Raw genomic sequence first — 21,908 nt, 5'->3', positions numbered from 1 at the left:
TTTCATTAAGAGCTTGTAGGACTTAAATTTTTTAAGAAGTTATATACTTCACTATCATGTGGGTTTCTTTTTTTTTTTTTAGTTGTTCCTAGTATTTATGGACTCTTTTGATCTTAAAATTTTTGTTTCTGTTGTTTATTTTTTAAAATTCTTCTCTTACATATTTCTGTGGTGGTTACTTTTTCTCTCTGTTCATTTTTTGTTATTTTAATTTTGTTTCTTTTTCTATTTTCTTCTGAAAGTCTTCATACAGGCGTATAACCATTTCATGTCTGTTGTATATTAGTTCATATGGAAACTAAGAGAATAATAAGAAACACTTGCTTAGCTATTGCTGCCTTGGTCAGTGATTGCTATTTTATCCTGTTTCCTTCAGATTTAGTAGTATTTTCATTAAACTTGGACATGAAGTAGAAGCCTCCTAGGTACTGTTATCTAGACTGTTATCATGAAATTGATACTGATTACTGAAATGCTTAGTTTTATACTTTGCTTTATGAATTCTTCCTCTAGGTCCCAAGAAGGTGATTAGTGGTTTTCATCTCCTGCCTTTCTATTACAATTTCCTGGAAGCTTTAAAAAATTCCCCAAACTACCTGATAGTTATATTGGGTTCCTGGGAATGGTACCATAGAGATTGGTATTTTACACAAGTTCTTGGTGTGATTCTGTTATATACCCAGCATTAGGAACCATCACATTAGAGGAATTTTGAAATTTTCTGCCATACCCTCTAAAGGTATTTGGGATAATTTTTAAAGTTTCTCTGCCTGGGAGGTCCTAAATCAGTTATTTTTGATCCCTAAACCTGAATATCACCTATATCCTTGGTTACTATTCTCAGGAAATCCCCCCACAAATACTTGCATTTGTTTGCAGTATTGTAAGGATTTTTGTCTCTCTTGTTAGTTTTTTTCCTCCTTATTAAATCTGGCTGAGAAGGAATTACTGGTTTAGTTATTTATTTTGTTCTGTTTTCACTGTGCCAGCTTTTAAAATGATCTGTTACATTTTTTCTGCTTTGCTTTATGTGTTTTTAGCACCAGATGTAGGGTTCTCTAAGTAGGTAATTCTCATCAGCAAGTGATGAAAAATTAAGCGTGGCTTCCTTCCTGAGATAGTGGAGAATGTATTAGCAGGCTGGGTTATCTCTGTTGAGATCACGATGAAGGAACTTTTTAGTTTTCACCTCTCCAAGGTATTAGGGAAAGAGAGTAGTAGTTTTTGTTCTGCATGGGGATGAGGATCCTCTTCACTCCTCACAGTCTAGGATCCCTTGAGGATGTAGTTGGAGTCAGTGAACTTCTCCCAAGGCCTGGCAAAGAAATCTACAGCTCCAACAGTAGTTATTTCAGGAAGTTGAGCTAGAGAAGTATAAACATAATTTTAGTCTGCTTTGACTAATTTAGAAGTAGTATATTTGGACTCTTTGAGGACATTTTTTGGTTCAAAACTATTTTTCTCATGTAATAAAATGTCTTATAAAATAAACTACCTTTGGAGCTGAGCTAAGTTTTGAGAACTTGAAGGTATGTACTTTTAAGAACCTGCTTCATTACTTGAAAGTTCTTATGTGGTTTAGTATCATGAAGTTTACCTAAGGGTCAAATGATATAATCTTGGTATCTCTAAGCATAAACTACTAAATATACTGTGTACTCATTATGTGGGTTACCTTTATATAATAAAATAATTTTAAACTTTATAACCAGAAGTATATGTCACATCATTGTATATTTAATGCATTGATGAAATAATCTAACTGGAGGATTAAAAGTTTATGAAAACTTTTATAAGTTTTTGTAACTGTTTAAATACTCTGATTTATTCACCAGATAAAAATTTCCAGTGGGCCAATACTGGAGCAACTGTGTTTGGAACACAGTCAACCAGTAAAGTTGGTGAAGAAGAAAATGGTAGTGATGAAGAAGTAGTTTATAATGAAGATATCCATTTTGAACCAATAGTCTCATTACCAGAGGTAAAATATAAAGAATGAAACTCTTACTGGTAACTTCATATTTTAGGTTTAAAACTTGAGTTGTAGGGCTAACCTTGTTTGCATTTCTTTTAGAATATTTACAATCTCAAATGAAAACTCTTTATTTTTTAGAAGTTCAGCCTTTAAGTAAAAATTGTCTACTTTTCAAAATTTATATATAAATATTGTTTGGCATATTATATACAAAATCATTGGGAAGAGCTAATTTTTTTTGTTAGAATATCATGTTCATGTTTGTAACATAATTCTGGGTGCAAAAATACCTATGCTCATACTTGCTAAAGTCCTATCTATAAAAATAAACTGCATTTTCAGGACAAGAACATTGTTTTAGACAAGTTCCTTGGTCAGTTTTTAACCTGAAGCAGTAGTTAATATTTCTCTTGAACAACTTTTTGAAAACTCTTCTTAGGATATAATTTTCAAAAGGAAGATTACTATATAAAAGAAAAATATTTAATGACAAATCAGGTCTTTCCTGCCTTACCTAAATCAGATGTATTCTAGCCCTAGGATATTACCATTTATTTTGATATTGTAGTTGAAATTCTGTCAATGTCATTACAAAGAGCATATTTTTAGGAATTTGAATCTTTAGAAATTGTTATGGATGTATGTTATAAGCAGCAGCTTTATTTTTCATCTATCATAGGTAGAAGTAAAATCTGGAGAAGAAGATGAAGAAGTTTTATTTAAAGAGAGAGCCAAACTTTATAGATGGGATCGAGATGTCAGTCAGTGGAAGGAGCGTGGTGTTGGAGATATTAAGATTCTTTGGCATACACTGAAGAATTACTATCGTATCCTAATGAGAAGAGACCAAGTCTTTAAAGTGTGTGCAAACCATGTAATTACCAAAACAATGGAATTGAAGCCCTTAAATGTTTCAAACAATGCTTTAGTTTGGACTGCCTCGGATTATGCTGGTACATTCAAATGCTACTTTTCAGTTTTTGGGCTTTGTTTCTAAAATCTATAACAAATACAAACAGTTATTGCGATACTGAGGTCATTGTACTGTGTTGTTGTTGTTTAATAGATGGAGAAGCCAAAGTGGAACAGCTTGCAGTGAGATTTAAAACTAAAGAAATGGCTGATTGTTTTAAGAAAAAATTTGAAGAATGTCAACAGAACTTATTGAAACTCCAGAAAGAACAGGAATCACTGACAGCAGAAGTATCAAAGGAGACAAATCCTGTGGTGTTCTTTGATGTATGTGCAGATGATGAACCTCTAGGACGTATAACCATGGAATTATTTTCAAACATTGTTCCTCAAACTGCTGAGAACTTTAGAGTGCTATGCACTGGAGAGAAGGGTTTTGGTTTCAAGAACTCCATTTTTCACAGAGTAATTCCAGATTTCATTTGCCAAGTAAGTATTGACTATGTATCACAACTGAAGCCTAGAAAAGTACACCACACTAACTGGGGAATTTGAGTGTTTCTCCTCACTTGTAATTTTCTTAAGATTTCTTTAGCTTTTCCACACATTAGTTGGTATTGCCAACCCAGCATTCTACCCCCGCAAAAACTTTCAACATAAAGTGGTTGAAATTTCTAATACTTTAAACCTGCTATTAAATTGAGGGTGGGAAAAAGACTTGTTGAATTTTCATCTTCTTTAAAAATGGATATTTCCTAGTTTTCAAACTACATTTCTCAAGCAATCTGGCATTTAGGACTTATCCTTTAGTGGTTAAGTTAGTCCTGTGTGTATTTTAATATTTTATTCAGGATGCCTATTAATCAAAAAATTTTTTCAGGGTGGAGATATCACCAAACATGATGGAACAGGAGGACGGTCCATTTATGGAGATAAATTTGAAGATGAAAATTTTCATGTGAAACATACTGGTCCTGGCTTACTATCGATGGCTAATCGAGGCCAAGATACCAATAATTCTCAATTTTTTATAACACTGAATAAAGCAGAACATTTGGACTTTAAGCATGTAGTATTTGGATTTGTTAAAGATGGCATGGATACTGTGAAAAAGATTGAATCATTTGGTTCTCCTAATGGATCTGTTAGCCGAAGAATTATTATCATAGAATGTGGACAGATATAAAATCATTGTTTTTCTTAGTAAATTTTACTTGTATAAACAGTTGAATTGAAGCTTAGCTATTATGACAGTATGGTAATTATGTTCAGCTTTTGAAAATGGAGGTTTCCAAAGTATAAATGTAAAATTGCAGCTTATAGCTGTTGTTACTTTTTAATGTGTTATAATTGACCTTGCATGGTGTGAAATAAAAGTTTAAACACTGGTTTATTTCAGGTGTACTTGTGTTTATGTACTCCTGAGCTATCTGTAGTAAAATGGAATAATACTAATCTTGTTAAAAGCAATAGATCTTCTCATACCATTAAAAGAATATTATATAAACAATAATTCATTTTAAGATACCAGATTAATGCATGGATATACTTACCATTTGAATAAAGGGACCAAAACTTGGATAATTTTTATTTTAGATTTGAAAATAATATTTGGTAATTTTAACTATCAGTGTGGTCAATTATGTATAGAGACTCATTTATGAATGGGGTAGAGCCCATATGGTAGAGACTTAACCAAAGTGCTCTTCTATAATCCTTGCACCTCCTGTATAGTTAACTTCTAAGTAGAGTATCTTTTCTTAAAATGATATGTAGCTTCTTATGCCCTTTCAAAGGTATTAAGTTAACTTTTACATTTTAAACAAGTTGAGTATTTCCTTAGATTTTAAAAAAATTTTCTGTCATCTGTTTCTACTACCTCAAACTGCAGCTTGGTTCTTAATAGAACTTGCATATTTCCTTACAGTTATTGTGATAAAGTATGACTATTTTAAAAAGGTCTATACCATGTTCTTTGGTTAAAGATTTGCTTTATACTAGATTGTTGCAGTACTTTTTTCTGGTGAATTTTGTAGCAAAAATAAAGTGACAATTGTTAACAGCCATGCCATTTTAAAAATTTATTACTTGTGCATCTAATTGTTTGCTCATTCTAGAACCAAAGTGAGGAGAACAATTAAAGGTCTGTAAACAGCTTTGCCACATAATTTCCAGAGCTCCCAAGGAAGTGACTTATTTCAAGTTTGATATACACTGAAAACTTACTTGGAAATGGCTAGTGTCAAAAGTTAGACTGCTAAAAAGGGGGATGTTCTCATCAACCCGCTCAATATAGAACTACAAAGAAGCTAGTTAGAGCACAAAAATCTTAAGTAGTTTCGTCATTCCAGTCACTAAGAGTGGCTGCCTTGACCCTCCTGTGTTCTTTCCAGTGAACTCGTATTTAGTAAAGGATAGTTGGGTTTATTCTGTTGTTTATAGTGATTTGGAAATAGTCTATCCTATAGTAAGTACCTGTTCTGTTCTACCTCCAGTTGAGAAGGGTGGCATGTGTGGCTTGTGTGAGTAATGAAGGATGGAATACCATCACTAAACCCACTTGGCCATAAAGCCAGGTAACTGAAATAAACCTACTCCAGTGTATCAGAGAACTATATGAACTTTAAAGAGAACAATGGACTACATGCATGTACATTTATTTAATAGTAAGAATTGGCTCCTTTGGAAACTTAAGTACTATAAGTTGCTGTAAAGTGTGTTGAATTTTTCAGCTGGGACAGCTAATGCCTTTGTCCTGATTTTAGAACATCCAAGTAAAGGCAAGTGCTTATTTATTTACTTATTTAAAGATTTTCTTTAGTTTTACAGGGGAAAGCAGGGAGAAAGAGGGGAAAAAAGCATCAATGTGAGGTTGCCTCATGTGACCCCGCTACTGGGAACCTTGTGGAAACCTAGGTGTGTGTCCTGACTGGAAATCGAACCTGCCATCCTTTGGTTCGCAGGTTGGTTACTCAGTCCACTGATCCACACCAGCAGGGGCACCTTTTTTTTTTTTTTTTTTTTTAAAGAAATCAGTGCTATCCTAAAGCACTTCAATTTTGAATTAAAGAAATTTAAAAACACACCTTGATCAAAAATTTGATTAAAAATGACTAGCAAACTGCCTTTTCCAGTATTGATATTACAAAAATGCTTAAAAGTGCCTCGAGGCATTTTTAAGAAAGACTGTCATAATTCAGGAAACGGCTTTGTGATTTCTCTTTGTTATTTAACTGCTGATGTGACATAAACGCACATGTTAATGTCTTTTTAGAAAAATGTGTGATTTTTATATTGGCTCAAATTCTGCTTAAAGATAGAATATAAAGAAACTCATTTGTATACTATAATACTTTATAGCAAAATAATATTGGTTTAAATATATTTCAGGAAACTAGTTAAAATACTGATCTTATAAAAAATATTTGGCATTTGAGGAAATTTAAATATAATGCAGACTCTAGTAATTGTTAGTCTGGACATACTGGTGAATACTATTTAGAGTGGTAAAGCATTATACTAGTGTCATTGTTGTATAAATGAGAGAAATTAAGTGGTTATTTACTTGTTCAACTTAGTCTCTGAATTAGGTTGACATACTGTGACAATGACATGCACTGTCCTGGGCATTGAAGAAAGTTATTTTTTAAAAAATCATGCTCAGGAAGCTTACACTTACACTCTAATACTGCTTGTTAACACCCTGTGTCTCCACAGGAAACACCAGCGAATGGCAGGAAGGTGAAGAGATAGTTTTTGAAATCGCTATGCTTTGTAGTAAGATAAATTCTTGATTTTGCCCCTCTTTAATGTTACAGTTAGCAAAAGCCACTCTTATTATGTCTAAAGCACACTAAATATATACATGCTTCAGGCCTTGGCCGGGTAGGTCAGTTGTTGGAGCAACCTTCCTACATCAAAAAGTTTACAGTTCGATTCTGGTCAGGACACATGCCTAGGTTGCATTCAGTGGGGTTGCTAGAGAGGCAACCCATCCATATTTCACATACCAATATTTCATCCTTTCTCCCCTTTCTAGAATTAATGAGCATGTCCTCCCGCGAGAACAGTAATATGGCCCAGGTCAGGGTGGGATCCTACCAGTCAGGTTCAGACTATTCTGGTGTGCCCCAGTGTTGTATGCATTGCCATGTACTCGTGAGACTTGCCGAGATACAGGACCCTGGCCCTGGAGCCCTGAAGCTCGAATTAGGGGCCGCACCAGGTCTCCTGAGTGCAACCTAAGTTAGGGCACGGCAGAGGAAAATGGACTGAAAAGATTAAACACCATTTATCACTCTAAGTAACACATCAATAAAGAAAACAGTAAGTGAACATAACACTAAGACGTTTTCAATATACACAAGATAACACCTCAGACTCCCGTCTCCTAACGCGAGAACCAGGCTGTGTCCTGCTTCGTGACGCACTTCCGCTGTGCGAGCTCTGCGCCTGCGCGTACTGCCTCAGTTTTGAACGGTGTTCCCGGGGAGACAACGGTAGCTTCGCACAATGGAGCCAAGGCTTGTCAAACCACCTGGACAGGATTTCGCTGTAGAGCGTCTCAAAAGCCGCTACGGATTAGGGGGCTGCTGCTCAGCGGAGGTGAGGCCTCGGAAGTCCTCCTCCGCCCAGTTTCCGGGTCGGTGGGCGGGTTCCTGCTAGCGGGAAATAGCCTGGCACCTGCTCGCCTGGGCCTTCAGCATAAAAATGGTCCAATGAAAGACTGAGGGGAGAGTATCGCTCGACTGCAGATATGTTAATGGGTGGCAGGTAATGCCACATACATGGGAAAGCAAGTTTTCTAACAGGTTTCTTCACCAAAGCTTTTGAAGGTTTATGTACTACCAATTGTGCTATGTCACTGTGAAAGTATTTTTGAACTTTTGTCTACAGTGACTTCAATGGAGTTCAAAAAACATTTTAGTACCTTTAAAATACTTATTGTGAAATAATTTCAAACTTTGAAAAAGTTGCCAGAGTAATACTCTTGTACCCTTCACTTGTACTTATCATTGTTAAACATTTCGCCATATTAACTTTACTGTTCTCCCTGTTTTTGACTCCCTTTCCATATATATATTTTTTTCCCAGAACTATTGGAGGGTAATTTGCAGGCATTGTGACTCTTTACTGTCAAATATAAATACGTGTGTTTTCCTGGAAATAAGAACACTGTCTTACATAACCAGAGTAATAAATTCAGAACACTTAAACCATTGCTACAATACTATGTATTTCATATCCAAATGTTACCAATTATCTCAGTAATGTCCTTTGTAAACACTTTTTTTTCTGATGCAGATATAATCTAAAAATGAGCATTGCATTTGGTTTTCTCTTTTACTATTGCCTTTAATTTGGAATGGGTTCTGTGCGTAGGACAATTATTTATTAGAATGTCACGCAGTTTGGATTTGTGTAATGATACCTCATGATTAGATACTGGTTATACATTTTTGGCAGCAATACTGCATGAATAATGAGTGGCTTGCTGTGCTCATCACGACGCACATGTTGCTTTGTCCCATTGTTGGTGATGTTAACTTTGATTACTTGGTTAAGGGGGTGCCTACCAGATTTCTTTACTGGTGAGATTAAAGGCTAACCTTTGTAATACATGCATAATTTGTAGAGAACTGTTTTGTGACAGTAAGTTGATTTTTAGTATACACATTAAATGTTATCTTTTTTCTTTTTTAGTATGCTTTTTCAGATTTTGATCAGGCTAAATGTAAGAAATCTCTAACCTCACCAGGTAAGCCAATAGAGGATTTTGTATATTTGGGGTTTTAACAAATTTAATTTGAGAGAAAGGACTTTTTAAATAAAGTTTAGACATAATAGATATTGCCAGATGTCTTGTGATAATAGGCTCTTTTCAGTTTTGTAATGAGCTAATAGTAATCTTGATTTTGGGGGTGAATGTGTAAGCTGTCTTTAAAAATCATGTTGAAATTTTTTTAAAAAGATTTTTGTTTCTAGAGAGGGGAAGGAAGGGAGAAAGAAAGGGAGAGAAACATCCATGTGAGAGAGAAACATCTATAGGTTGCCTCTCATATGGACCCCAACTGGGGACAGAACTCAAAACCCAGGTATTTGCCCTGACAGGGAATTGAACTGGTGACCTTCTGATTTGCAGGATGATGCCCAACCAACTGAGCCACACCACTCTGGGCTAACCTTTAGAGTTTTGATGTGTGGATATATCTTAGGCAGTGTATTTACTAGTAAGTATAATGATTGAACTTTGAGGTAATTATAGCAGAAATAGTAGTTAATATCTTTAAAAGTTCATCAGATGTTGGATTAAGGAATTTCATTTTTTCAAACTTACTTTATTTTGAAATTTTGTAACATTCTTCAGAAAGTTTTCCAGTATGAAAAAATATTCCAGTTATTATTGAGTCTAGTATCTTCAAAATAAAAGGTTGAATTTTAATTTTGAAAATTGCTCTAAAACTTCCTAGTGAACTGGAAAAGTTGGCATTTGTGCTACCAGTTACTACCTAAACCAGTAAGTAGAGACAAGGATTGAATCTTTATGGGTTCTTTATTCAGATGCCAATGATCTGAGAAGGTGGGTATGTACCCTCAAAAACCATCTAACATCTTACCTAATGCCAATCTTTTTATAGGGAGAAGGAAAAGGTAGGTAAGGGATTTCAGAAAAGGTTAATCAGATAAGAGTTGGAGTCCATCAGGGTTTTCTTAGTATTTCTTTATCTGCTGATCAACAGTTCTTTTTCTGAGTAAATATAACTGAGAAGTATAGGTCATTAGATTTCTGAGGGTATAAAAATAAGTGTTAGAGAAGGCTGTGTACATTTAAAAGTATGTCTAACTTATCAGAGAAGCTCTCTTTTCCTTTTTTTTTCACTGAATTTAGATATAGGCTAACAATTTATTAAATAAATCTTAGTGTTTAAAGTATATAAAGTTAAAAATAAAATGTTTAATATTTGAGGACTGATAAGGTATTATGAGGTAGAAAGAGGGCTTAATTCTGAATTTTATTCCTTCTAATTGCTGGTTGTGTTACTTGGAAAATTTAGACAACTTATTTAGTTCTTAGGTTCCAAACCATTAAAATAAAATGAAAAGCTTTCTTGCTTTGAAGGGTTGCTAGGATAAACTAAGGTAATGGATGAAAGAGCATTTTGTAATCAGGAATGTGCCAAAGTAAAATACAAGATTTGATGCCTGTTTTCTTGAAGTTTGTATCAAGGAAAGAGAGAGGTAAGAAATCCTCAAAGTAATTTTGCTGTTTTATCTTTAGGATCTCATTGAGATCACTAGCATGAGATCATTAATATTTGATCCTACTAAGTTATCTCTGCTATTTTCTTTTTTTTTAACCGTTTTTTCAATTCTCTCTCTTTTAAAAAGATTTTATTTATTTATTTTTAGAGAGGGAAGGGAGGGAGAAAGAGAGAGAGAAACATCAGTGTGCGGTTGCTGGGGGCCATAGCCTGCAACCCAAGCATGTGCCCTGACTGGGAATTGAACCTGCAATGCTTTGGTTCACAGCCCACACTCCATCCACTGAGTTATGCCAGCCAGGGCAGCTATTTTCTTTATTGTTAACGGACGAGTTGGCTGTCTACTCATCTGGAGATAAAATTATTTCCTCATTAAGATGGTATTCTGATAAAAGAAAGCATTCCACGATACCACCTTGTAGTTCATTGAAGCACTTCAATATGAACTAGTAAAGTACCCTAAGTCCTTATTCTTGCTGTCCCTTCAGTATTTCAGAAAACTGAGAAAGGGCAAAGGATGGATAATTTATGTGTTTGCTTTTCCCTGAGAGGAAACATAAGCAGTCTGGAGACTGCTGAATAACGTGTATCTAGTAGTGTGGTAAGCAATTGATTTTAGATAGGTTGAGAAATACAGAGGAAAAAGAGAGACAGAGACAGAGAGAGACAGAGAGACGGAGAGAGGGAGAGAGATGTATTGATTGAAGAAGTCAGTCTGGGGAGATGGTCACTACAAAATATGTATAATATAGTCCTGGGGTATGAGGGGTTTAGCAGTTTCGTGCAGGAGATTTTACCCTGGGTAGAACAGGTATAAAAACTAGAAGCTAAGGTGAAATAAAATTCCAAACTGAGTTTTATTAAATGCCAAAAATGTGTGACAGAAGGAATTGTTATGGGTATCAAGGAGGAGTAAACACTTTGAAATATATATCATAAAGATATGTATATATACAAAATAAAATGTTGAGATAATTCTGGAGAGGAAATAAAAGAGAATTGTACCTAAAATATCATATATTATTAAGGTAATTGATATTTGGCAGCTTGAATTTTTTAATGTAATTGCTTGATTCTCTACTTAAAGCATTTAGAACAGTATTCAGTATATAGAAAGCTATTAAATATGCTACTATCATCATTGTCATTACTATTTGGCACTCAAAGTAAGATAGTTGATATGGATTCAAGATTTGTACATGAGGTAAATTGACTATAGAGTAAGGAAAGTGAAAATTGCCTTAATGTAACTGTGAGTAATTAGAAATTATTTGCTTATATTTAACAGATAGTTTTATAATTTTTTGTTTCCGGGTATAATTTCAAATTACAATTTGAAGCTTTTGGACTATGAAAGTTTTTATAACATGGGACAGTTTTTTCACAACCCCTAGTTATGATCTAGTCTAGAATTATAGTACTGTCCAGCACAGGAGCCATTTGTGGCTGTTGAGTAATTGAAATAGGCTTATCTGAATTGAGGCATTGGGTTAGCCAAAAAGTTCATTTGGTTTTTTTCCATAAGATGGCTCTAGCAGCTTTAGTTGTCTTTAACTCCATTTGAAACAATTTTTTTTAGGTTGTATGGTGACAGCTGTCATGTCAGCATACATTTAAAATAAAGCTTATCAAAATTGGTGAGTTTTTGTGTAACCATTTTAATATTGGAGATGGAAGAAGATAAGCAACATTTTTGGCACATTATGCTTTATTATTTCAAGAAAGGTAAAAACCCAGCTGATGCCAAAAAGGATTTCTATAGTGTATGGAGAAGGTGTTGTGACTGATCAAATGCATCAAAAGTGGTTTGTGACAGTTCATGCTGGAGATTTCTTGCTAGATAATGCTCCATAGTCAGATAGACCAGTTGAAGTTGATAGTGAACAAATCAAGACATGTCCAAATCAATAAAATTATTGGTGAAAATGAAAAATATGTCTTTTATTGTATGGAAAAAACCATATCAACTTTTTGGCCAACCCAGTATGTTGGGAGTCTAAAATACACATCAGATTGAGGAGATGAGTTAAAGAATTTAAAATAACTTAATTTTTAAACATTGATTACATATTAAAATGATAATCTTTTAGATATACTGGGTTAAAAATACCATAGTTAAAATTGCACCTCTTTTTATATTTTTAATGTGATTAATGTGTCTACCAGAAAAATTTAAATTACCTTATGTGACATGCACTATATTCCTTTTGAACAGTATTGCTTGAGAAATTTTAATTTGAGATAATCTTTTTGTTGAGAACACTTTGGAGTCTAGTTCTCCACCTTTTACTAGTTATTTAAATGCTTTAGGGTTTAGTTTTCTCATGTTAAACAATACTTCTTTTAGCTAAAATGATAGATATAACAGATACTATTATATCTGTCACACAGAAGTATTAGGAATTAAAGATTGCCAGTAGTAAAGCATTCTATAGGTAAATGCAGTTTTCAGTTAAGCACATTTATGTATGTAGGAAGATAGTTGAGTTTTCAGTATCAGTGACTTTTTAAAAAATATTTTTCCTTTCTGCATTTAAAAAAATGTTTACTTGTAACATTTGTCTTGATTGTGATGCCATTAATATTTAAAAAGCAGTTTTATCTTCTTAAAATGCTATTGTAAACTTCCAGAATGCTGTGATATATATATTTTTTAAATCCTAGATGAACTGAATTCTTTTCATAATTTGGAGCAAAGGGAAACAAAAGAAGAGTTAATTGAAACTGGTCATAGAGTTAATAGCTTCAAAATAACCAAGCAATGTTTTAAAAAAAATAGAAGGTAAAATAAGTATTCATTTTAGATTAGCCCTTTCAACAGTAACTATGTGAGATAGTGCACATAAAGCTTACACCATAGTAGTAAAACTTGTCCCTGGGGCATTTATATTTCTATGTTCTGAATTTTTGTAAGCTATGAGATAGTTACTGTGCTTATTATTAAACTGAAGTAAAAGAAAAACAAACCCTTCATTATTTTCCAGTAGTATTCCTAAACTCTCAAAACTAATGAAAGTTAATCTATTAAATACTTATTATAATTTACTTCTTTTTCATGCCAGTATTTGTTAGGAAGTGAGTAAAATATTGTGGTGTAGTAATTGATGAATCTTTTAATATTTCAAGAAAATATTCCAGATTACTTAATGTATGCCTTTCTTCACATTGAACTAATAGTTGATATCTATGTGCCTGGCTGGATAGTTCTGTTAGGATTTCAAGGAAAGAGGCAATCAGAAATGGCACCCTCCTCTTTGGCTGCAGTATTTTGAGAGTACTTGATTACTTCTGTGCATCTCTTCTGGGATATAAAAATATAAAATAGAATAAAGCAGTGAAGGTAATTCTGGTATTAATAGAAAAAACATTATTTAAAGGAGAAGCCTATAGAAATTACATGATTTTTATGATTATAAAATTATAGACACTGTATAAAGCTAGAAACAGTTTTAAAAAGCCCATTTATATAGGGAGTAAAAATTAAAAAGAAGTGAAGCAATGATTAGTACTATATTTGCATTAGGAGATAGGAATATATGATCAGTAGGTTCTGAGGTAACTATATTTCTTGGCCTAGGGACTTAACAAAAAGCTGCAAAAAGAGCACAAAGAATCTGGTGTAGCCTTCATCCAAATTTTCTAAATGTTACATTTTATTACCTTTGCTTTATCATTCTTTCTTTCTGCATACATTACTTGAAACTTTAACAATACAATTGTATAATTCAAATTTAAAATAGTTCTTCCTGAAGAGTTACCCGATCTGCAAATATTTAAAACTAAATTAATAAAGTTTATAAATAAAATTATATTTTCTTAGCAGTTGCCTGGCCATCTAATTTGGCCTCAAATTCAAGAAATTGGACTGAATGTTGTAGCGGTGCAAGTTACTCTCCTTTGAAACATGTCAGCTCTCCAACATTTAAAGCACCAAATAAGCAGAGTTTACTTCCACATCAGATCAATCAGATATATGATGAATTATTCCAAATTCATCAGAAACTGCAGGTAAGAACTAAATACTGGCTTGAGAATTCAGGAGTATTTATGTTCCAAACACCAACATTTGCAACATTTAAATACTACAAGGCATTTCATTTTTATTGTTTTTGATATGTCTGTCAAGACAAGGACAGAAGGGAACCAACACAATTTATAAGAACAATTGGAGAGGAAAATGTATGGCTGAGAGAAAAATATAAACAGTGGTGTTTTTATATGTAGGGGTACTTTTTAAATTTCAGACTATCTTATGTTTTGTTTATTCCAGTTTCATCCAGTCCTTGTTTAAGAAATAAAATTTGCTGGTAAAGCATGCTTTTTGAAGTGGTTGTTCTAGATTTGTTGCGTTAAATATGTATATGTAAGCAGTTCTCTTGACAACTCTTACTAATATTCAGTTTAGATAACTGGCCTTTATCTTCAGGGGCTTTTTTTCTAAAGGAGGTAATTAATGAGTTTATCAAGTGTCCACCAGATAGGAGTACAGAATGAATCAAAGTACATGTAATATATAATTTGTCTTGAAATTCTAGTTCAGAATATATTTTTATATACGTGGAGTAAACATTTTTTAACAATGAATATCTCATTTTGTCTAAATTCAGATAATAATTACCATAGCATTTAGAAAAGATTAGTCTAGCCTAAAATCACTGGGGAAAAGTTCAAGGAGATACTTAGCTTGGTATATGACTGAGATATAGAATTTAAAGAGAAGGGAGAGGATTGGGAAGGGCATTCCAGGTCCTTCCTTGGAAGGAAGGTTAGGGGTTTTTCCTTGGAATTGGAAGTTGGGGGTTTTTAGAAAGGAGTAATTTGTCAGATTGTGAATTATTTAGTCTGTCTGGGAAAGAAAATAGTGAATAGTGGTAGTACAGGTTCTTAAACAAAAGAGTGACAAAATAAAAATTTATTGCATTTGGAAGATTCCTTTGCTAATATATTATGGGATAAAAAAAGAATAAGCAGGGCTTTAAAGATATACCAGTGATCTTCAATAAACACAATAAAGGTATATTTAATTTAAAAAATAAAGGTATATTTTATTTATTCATCTATTTATTTGTTTTTATTGTTGTTTAAGTACACTTGTCTCCATTTTCCCCAACCATGCCACCCTGCCTAACCCATCCTTGCCTCCCATCCGCAAAACCTACCCCCTTTAGTGTTGTCTATGTATCCTTTATACATGTTCCTCAATGGCCCTTCCTCTATTTTCCCCTTTGTCCCACTCCCCGCTCCCCTCTGATTACTGTCAGTTCTTTATTTCAATATCTCTGCTTATATTTGGCTTGCTTTTTCATTTTGTTGATTAGGTTCCATTATAGGTGAGATTATATGGTATTTCTCTTTCACCACCTGGCTTATTCCGCTTAGCATAATGCTTTCCAGTTCCATCCATGCTGTCGTGAGAGGTAGGAGCTCCTTCTTTCTTTCTGCTGCATAGAATTCCATTGTGTAAATGTATTATTGTTTTTGGATCCATTCGTTTACTGATGGGCACTTAGGTTGCTTCTAGCACTTGGCTATTGTAAATTGTGCTGCTATGAACATTGTGGTGCATAGGTTCTTTTGAACTGGTGTTTCAGGATCCTTAGGGTATAATCCCAACAGTGGTATTGCTGGGCTAAAAGGCAGTTGCATTTTTAGTTTTCTGAGAAAATGCCATACTGTTTCCCATAGTGGCTGCACCAGTCTGCATTCCCACCAACAGTGAACTAGGGTTCCCTTTTTTTCCACATCCTCTCCAACCCTTGTCTATTGATTTGTTTATCTCACCGATGTGAAGTGGTATCTCATTGTGGTTTTAATTTGCATCTCTCTGATGGCTAGTGATGCTGAGCATCATTTCATATGTCTTGGGGACCTCTGTATGTCCTTGGAGAAGTGTCCATTTAGGTTCTTTGCCCATTTTTAAATTGGGTTGTTTGTGTTCCTTGAGTAGAGTCATGTGAGGTTTTTTGTTTTTGGCAAAAGATTTTATTCATTTACTTTTAGACAGAGGGGAAGGGTGGGAGAAAGAGAGGGAGAGAAACATCAACATGTGATTGCTTCTCGGCATGCCCCCTACTGGGGACCTGGCTCACATGACCTCTGGCCTGCAGTGATTGCGGAATGCTGTGGATGGCTCGTGGAAACACAAGAAAAACATACACAGAGACAACCAGGTCCTGTGGGGAAATAGGGATGAATGGCTACTCTCTCTAGTGGAGAGCGCCTCATTTTTTCATACAAGCAGGTTTTTATTAAGAAAACAGACACAGTTTGTGGATTCACAGTCTGGCAGGAAAGATCAAAAGGAATAGGTAGTTTTCAAAGGGACTGACAGAACTCCCACTGTGATTCTGGGCAAAGTTTGGAGTTTTATCATTTGAAAGGACAACAGGGCTCAAAGGGCTAGTTTTGGTTTCCTGTCTGTGCCTTCAAATTCTCATTTAACAACATCCTCCAGCAAACATCTCACAGGATCTTGCATATTCTGTGTACTAGGCCTGATTACCTCCGGGGTCCGACGACTGTGGTCTGGACTGCACTGCCCCTGCTATTTCCGCAGGCCTGAGTCAGGCAGAGGAGACAAAGGCAGCCAGGAGACTTGGATTTTTCACATCTCAGAACAAGGGCTCAGGCTTTGACAAAGCCGAGGGGGCAGGGGTTGATGTCCATCACCCCTTCATTTTCACAGCCCCGAGTCTCTGCCCTGAGGCCTCCTCGTGATCATGCCTGTCTTAGGTGATTCCCTCTGTGGGAAATCTTACCCGTCATTGGCTAACTGATCAAGCATAGGAGGCCAGGCACAGAATAGGCAGGTTCATGCCAGGGAAGTAAGTTTTGTCTCCTTAGTGGCTCCTGGTCTGGAGGTCTCTCACTCAGCCTAAGTCATGGGGGGTTATAGCTTCCTGACACCAGGCAGGGCGGACCCCAACACCTGGCCTAAAATTCAGGCATGTGCTGTGACTGGGAATCGAACCAGTGACCCTTTGTTTCGCAGGCTGGTGCTCAATCCATTGAGCCACACCAGCCAGCTCTGTGAGGTCTTTATATATTTTGGAGATCAGACCTTTGTCCAAGGTATCATTGGCAAATATATTTACCCATATGATTGGTCCCCTTTTCATTTTACTGTTGTTTTCTTTAGCCGTGCAGCAGCTTTTTATTTTGATGAGATCCCATTTGTTTATTCTTTCCTTTATGTCCCTTGCTTTAGGGGACATATCAGTGATAATGTTGCTGCATGGAATAACAGATTTTCCTATGTTCTTCTCTAGGATGTTTATGGTATTATGACTTAATATTTAAGTCTTTTATCCACCTTGAATTTAATATAGTGTATGGTACAAGTTGGTGATCTAGTTTTTTTTTTTTTAACTTTTTAATAAAAGATTTTATTTATTTTTAGGGAGAGGGAAGGGTGGGATAAAGAGAGGAAGAGAAACATCAGTGTCTAGTTGCCTCTCGCACGCCCCCTAATGGGGACCTGTCCTGCAACCCAGGCATGTGCCCTGACTGGGAATTGAACCAGCTACCCATTGGTTTGCTGCTTGTGCTCAATGCACTGAGCTACACCAATCAGGGCCGAGTTGGGGTTTTTTTTTGTTTTTTTGTGGTTTTTTTTTGGCATGTAGCTGTCCGGACCTACCAATACCATTTGTTGAAGGGGCTATTTTTACTCCATTTTATGCTGCTGCCCCTTTGTTGAATATTAACTGATCATAGAAACTTGGGTTTATTTCTGGGCTTTTTATTCTGTTCCGTTGATCTGTTTGTCTGCTTTTATGCCAGTAGCAGGCTGTTTTTATTACAGTGGCTTTGTAATATAGTTTGATATTAGGTATTGTGGTCCTTCCAACTCTGTTCTTTCTCAAAATTGCTGTGGCTATTCAAGGTCACTTATGGTCCCATATAACTTTTTGAAATGTTTGTTCTATAACTCTGTCATTGATGTTTTAATAGGGATTGCATTGACTCTATAAAATGTTCTGGGTAGTATGGACATGTTGATGATGTTAATTCTTCCAATCCATGAATTGATACATGCTTCCATTTAAATCTGGGTCTTCCTTAATTTCTTCTTCCAAGTTGTGTAGTTTTCTGAGCAGTACAGGTCTTTTGCCTCTTGGTAGGTTCATTTCTAGGTACTTTGTTTTTCTTGTTGCTATAGTACAAGGGATTTTTCCCCTAATTTCTGTTTCTGATATTTCATTGTTGGTGTGCAAAAACACCTGCAATTTCTGAATATTGACTTTGTATCCCACTGTTTTGCCAAATTCCCTTATTAGGTTGAGTAGTTTTTTTGGTGGAGTCTGTAGGATTTTCTGTGTACACTACCATGTCATCTGGAAACAATGACAGTTTTGCTTCCTCATTTCCAATATGGATGCCTTTTTTTATTTTTCTTATCTGATCTCTGTGTCTAGGACTTCCAATACTATGTTGAATACAAGTGGTGAAAGCAGATATCCATGCCTTGTTGCTGATCTTAGTGGGAAAGCTTTTAGATTTTGCCCATTGAGTATGACATTGGCTGTAGGTTTCTGGTGTATGGTTTTTGTTATGTTGATGTATGCTCCCTTTACTCCCACTTTGCTATGTGTTTTTATCATGAATAGGTGCTGTACCAGAAAGATATATTTAATTTAAAAAAGAATGGCTGGTGTGGCTCAGTCGGTTAGAGCACTGCCCCATACACCAAAAGGTTGGGGGTTCAATTCCCAGTCAGGGCATACACCTAGGTTGCAAGTTCCATCCCTGGTTGGGGTGTATATGGAAGGCAGCTGATCGATATTGCCCCCTTCTCTCTCTTTGCCTCTCCCCCTTCTCCCTCCTTCCTCCTTTCTGTGAAATCAATAAACATTTTTAAAAATGAAGTGAAAAGGATTAATCTGATTTAATTAATCTCTAGTTTAATCTGACTCTAAAAATTACTTTGTGGTCTTTTGTGTTGGGTATCATTAAGTATATACATTTTGTCATACTACATGATTTCATTTATTCAACACATATTTGAACACCTCTTAATGTGTGTTTGTATGCTCAGTGCTGAATATATAAAATTAAATAAAATCTGTATGGGCCTTGCCATGCATAGCTTATAGAAATAAATTCTGAGTACCTGTAAATTACAAATTTGTAAGTGAATAATATTACAATAAGAGCCCCTAATAGGGATAGATTGAGAGGTCAGGCAAAAGTTTTTCTGAGAAAGTAACATTTAAGTTAAACCTTGAAGGATGAGCAGGGGTTAGCGCAGTGGTTGTGGGTACATTCTTGATTGAGATATTGTAGTATGAGAAGCTCCAGAGGCATAAAAACATATTCTTCAAGGGAAATGTGGTTAGGTAACTCTCAGGATTTAAAAAAAAACTCTGAGGATTTTTAAAGTAGAGGAATTACAGAAATGAATATGTTCTCAAATAGCACATACGTGCTCAAAAATGAATGTGCTCAAATGAATATGTGCTCAATTAATGGATTGGTGTGGAACAGGTATGAAAGTTGGGAGACCTGATAGGATATTTTACTGTATTAGCACAGGGGAGCAATAATGGTAACTTGGACGAGGGTGATAGCAGAGAAGTGGAAATGAATACATTAGAGGTTTATTTTGAAGGTAAAATTGAGTACAGTTGGTATAATGAATTGGATGTTATATACAAAGAATAAGGTGCCTAAGATGATTCCCTGATTTCTGGTTTGCGCTGCTTGGAGAAAGAATGAGTTTATAGAGAAAGATTGTGATTTTCATTGGAATGGATTTGGTTTGAGTGTTAAATAGAGATATAATGTAAATGTTTAAATATATCATCCTGGCAGTCAGAACATAGTAACTGGATGGGCATCTAAATTTGGAAGTGATTTACATATAGGTATTTAAAGCTGTCATCATAAGTGGAGAGAGGGTAGAATGTGATGGCATGGTAGTAATCTGATGGTATTCTGTATTAGGATGAGGGCCTTATGGACAAAGATAAGGGGATAGACTCTAAATATATTTAAAAGATTGAATCAGTAGATCTTGGTGATTGTTTTGACATGGGAGGTGTGAAGTAGGATTTTAGTCAATAGCAAAATGCATTTTTTTTTTTTGCTGAGATATGGAAACAAAACTCAACAGGAGAGAATTAATCAGTTTTTTAAAAACTCATAACCATTGTTTTTGCAGGAAAGAAGGAATTTATTATAAATATTATCTTTTCATTTTTATTGTTTTACTAGGTAACTTTTAGTTTTTAAAAGTTTAATTTAAAGAATACTTAGGACATGTAAAAACAAAATTACTATAACAGCAACCATGTCCCCATTTTCATATTAATATTTCTGTTGGCTACTTCATTTTTTATTTATTGTTTTTCTTTCTATTTTATAAAAATTTATTTAATTTTTCATTTTTAGGTTCACTCTCTCTTTTGTTGTTGTTCAATTACAGTTCTGCCTTTTGCTCCATTGCTCACCCCGACCACATCCCTCGCTACTGTGAAAAGTCAATCCCCACCTGTTTTCCTTGCCCAGGAGTCCTCTATTCCTGTTCCCTTGCTAGCCCCTTCCACTTCTTCCCCCCGTTATTTCCCTCCACTCTTCCCTCTGGTTACTGTCCATTTATTCTTTATTTCCACTGTCCATTTATTCTTTATTTTGCTCATAAGTTTACTTTGTTAATTAGATTCCACTTACTGTGAGATCATATGGTATGTCTCTTTCACCATTTGTTTTATTTCACTTAACATAAAGGCCTCTAGTTCCATCCATGCTGTCTGGAAGAATAAGAGCTCCTTGCTTCTTTAGGCTGCATAGTATTCCATTGTGTAAATGTACCAGAGTTTTTGATCCACTCATTTACTGATGGGCAACTAGGCTGCTTCCAGCACTTGGCTCTTGTAAATTGTGCTGCTATGAACGTTGTGGTGCATAGGTGCTTTTGAATTCGTGTTTCAGGATCCTTAGGGTATAATCCCAGCAGTGGAATTGCTGGGTCAAAAGGCATTTCCATTTTTAGTTTTCTGAGGAAACTCCATACTGTTTTTTGTAGTGGTTGTACCAGTCTGCATTCCGACCAACAGTGCACTAGGGTTCCCTTTTCTCCACAACCTCTCCAATACTTGTTTGTTGATTTGTTTATGATGGCCATTCTGACTGGTGTGAAGTGGTAACTCATTGAGGGTTTTTTTTCCACTAATTTTATTGTTGTTCAAGGACAGTTGCTCCATTTTCGCCCCACCACACCCTCCACCCCACCCATCCCCACCTTACACCCTCGAACCTACAATATTTGGCTTAGTCCATGTGTCCTTTATATATGTTTCTTGATGGTCCTTCTCTTATTTTTCCCATTATCTCTCTCCCTCCTACTCTCTGCTTATGGTCAGTGTATTCTTCTTCTTTTTTTTTATTGTTGTTCAAGTATATATAGTTTTCTTCATTTACCTCCCATGACTCCCCCCGACCCTAGCCATACCCACCTCCCTCCCCTGATTCCACACCCCTCCTTGGTTTTTTCCATGTGTCCTTTAGAGTTGTTTCTGAAATCCCTTCCACGCTTTGCCCTCATTATCCCCTCCCACCTCCCCTCTGTTACTGTCACATTGTTTTTAATTTCAGTGTCTCTGGCTATATTTTGTTGCTTGTTTATTTATTGATTAGGTTCCATGTAAAGGTGAGATTATATGCTATTTGTCTTTAACCACCTGGCTTATTTCACTTAGAATAATTATCTCTAGATCCATGCATGCTGTCGCAAAGTGTAGGATCTCCTCCTTTCTTTC

The 21,908-nt window shown here is 35.3% G+C and overlaps 2 protein-coding genes across 10 annotated transcripts in view; both read left to right on the top strand.

The window, feature by feature from the left end:
- The window catches only part of RANBP2 (RAN binding protein 2), an 88,885-nt gene extending 83,932 nt beyond the window's left edge, over window positions 1-4,953 (top strand). The window contains 4 exon segments of the mRNA XM_036026627.1: window positions 1,836-1,981; window positions 2,655-2,928; window positions 3,042-3,376; window positions 3,768-4,953. Of these exon segments, the coding sequence (XP_035882520.1) occupies window positions 1,836-1,981; window positions 2,655-2,928; window positions 3,042-3,376; window positions 3,768-4,073 (1,061 nt within the window). The 3' untranslated portion in view covers window positions 4,074-4,953.
- A 2,336-nt stretch (window positions 4,954-7,289) lies between these two features.
- The window catches only part of CCDC138 (coiled-coil domain containing 138), a 147,080-nt gene continuing 132,461 nt past the window's right edge, over window positions 7,290-21,908 (top strand). For 4 of the 9 annotated variants that reach the window (XM_036026626.1, XM_036026620.1, XM_036026621.1 and 1 more), the window contains exons 1-3: window positions 7,292-7,492; window positions 8,591-8,645; window positions 13,970-14,157. In XM_036026626.1, the coding sequence (XP_035882519.1) occupies window positions 7,400-7,492; window positions 8,591-8,645; window positions 13,970-14,157 (336 nt within the window). In that variant the 5' untranslated portion in view covers window positions 7,292-7,399. Of the gene's footprint in view, window positions 7,493-8,590; window positions 8,646-13,969; window positions 14,158-21,908 lie in introns of all 9 variants that reach the window. The other 5 variants (XM_036026624.1, XM_036026625.1, XM_036026617.1 and 2 more) reach the window with 3 other exon arrangements.

Source organism: Phyllostomus discolor, chromosome 5 (assembly GCF_004126475.2).
Source record: "Phyllostomus discolor isolate MPI-MPIP mPhyDis1 chromosome 5, mPhyDis1.pri.v3, whole genome shotgun sequence".
NCBI lineage: Eukaryota > Metazoa > Chordata > Mammalia > Chiroptera > Phyllostomidae > Phyllostomus > Phyllostomus discolor.
The sequence above is the reverse complement of the archived record's forward strand: the minus strand, read 5'-3'. Positions and strand labels throughout refer to the sequence as shown.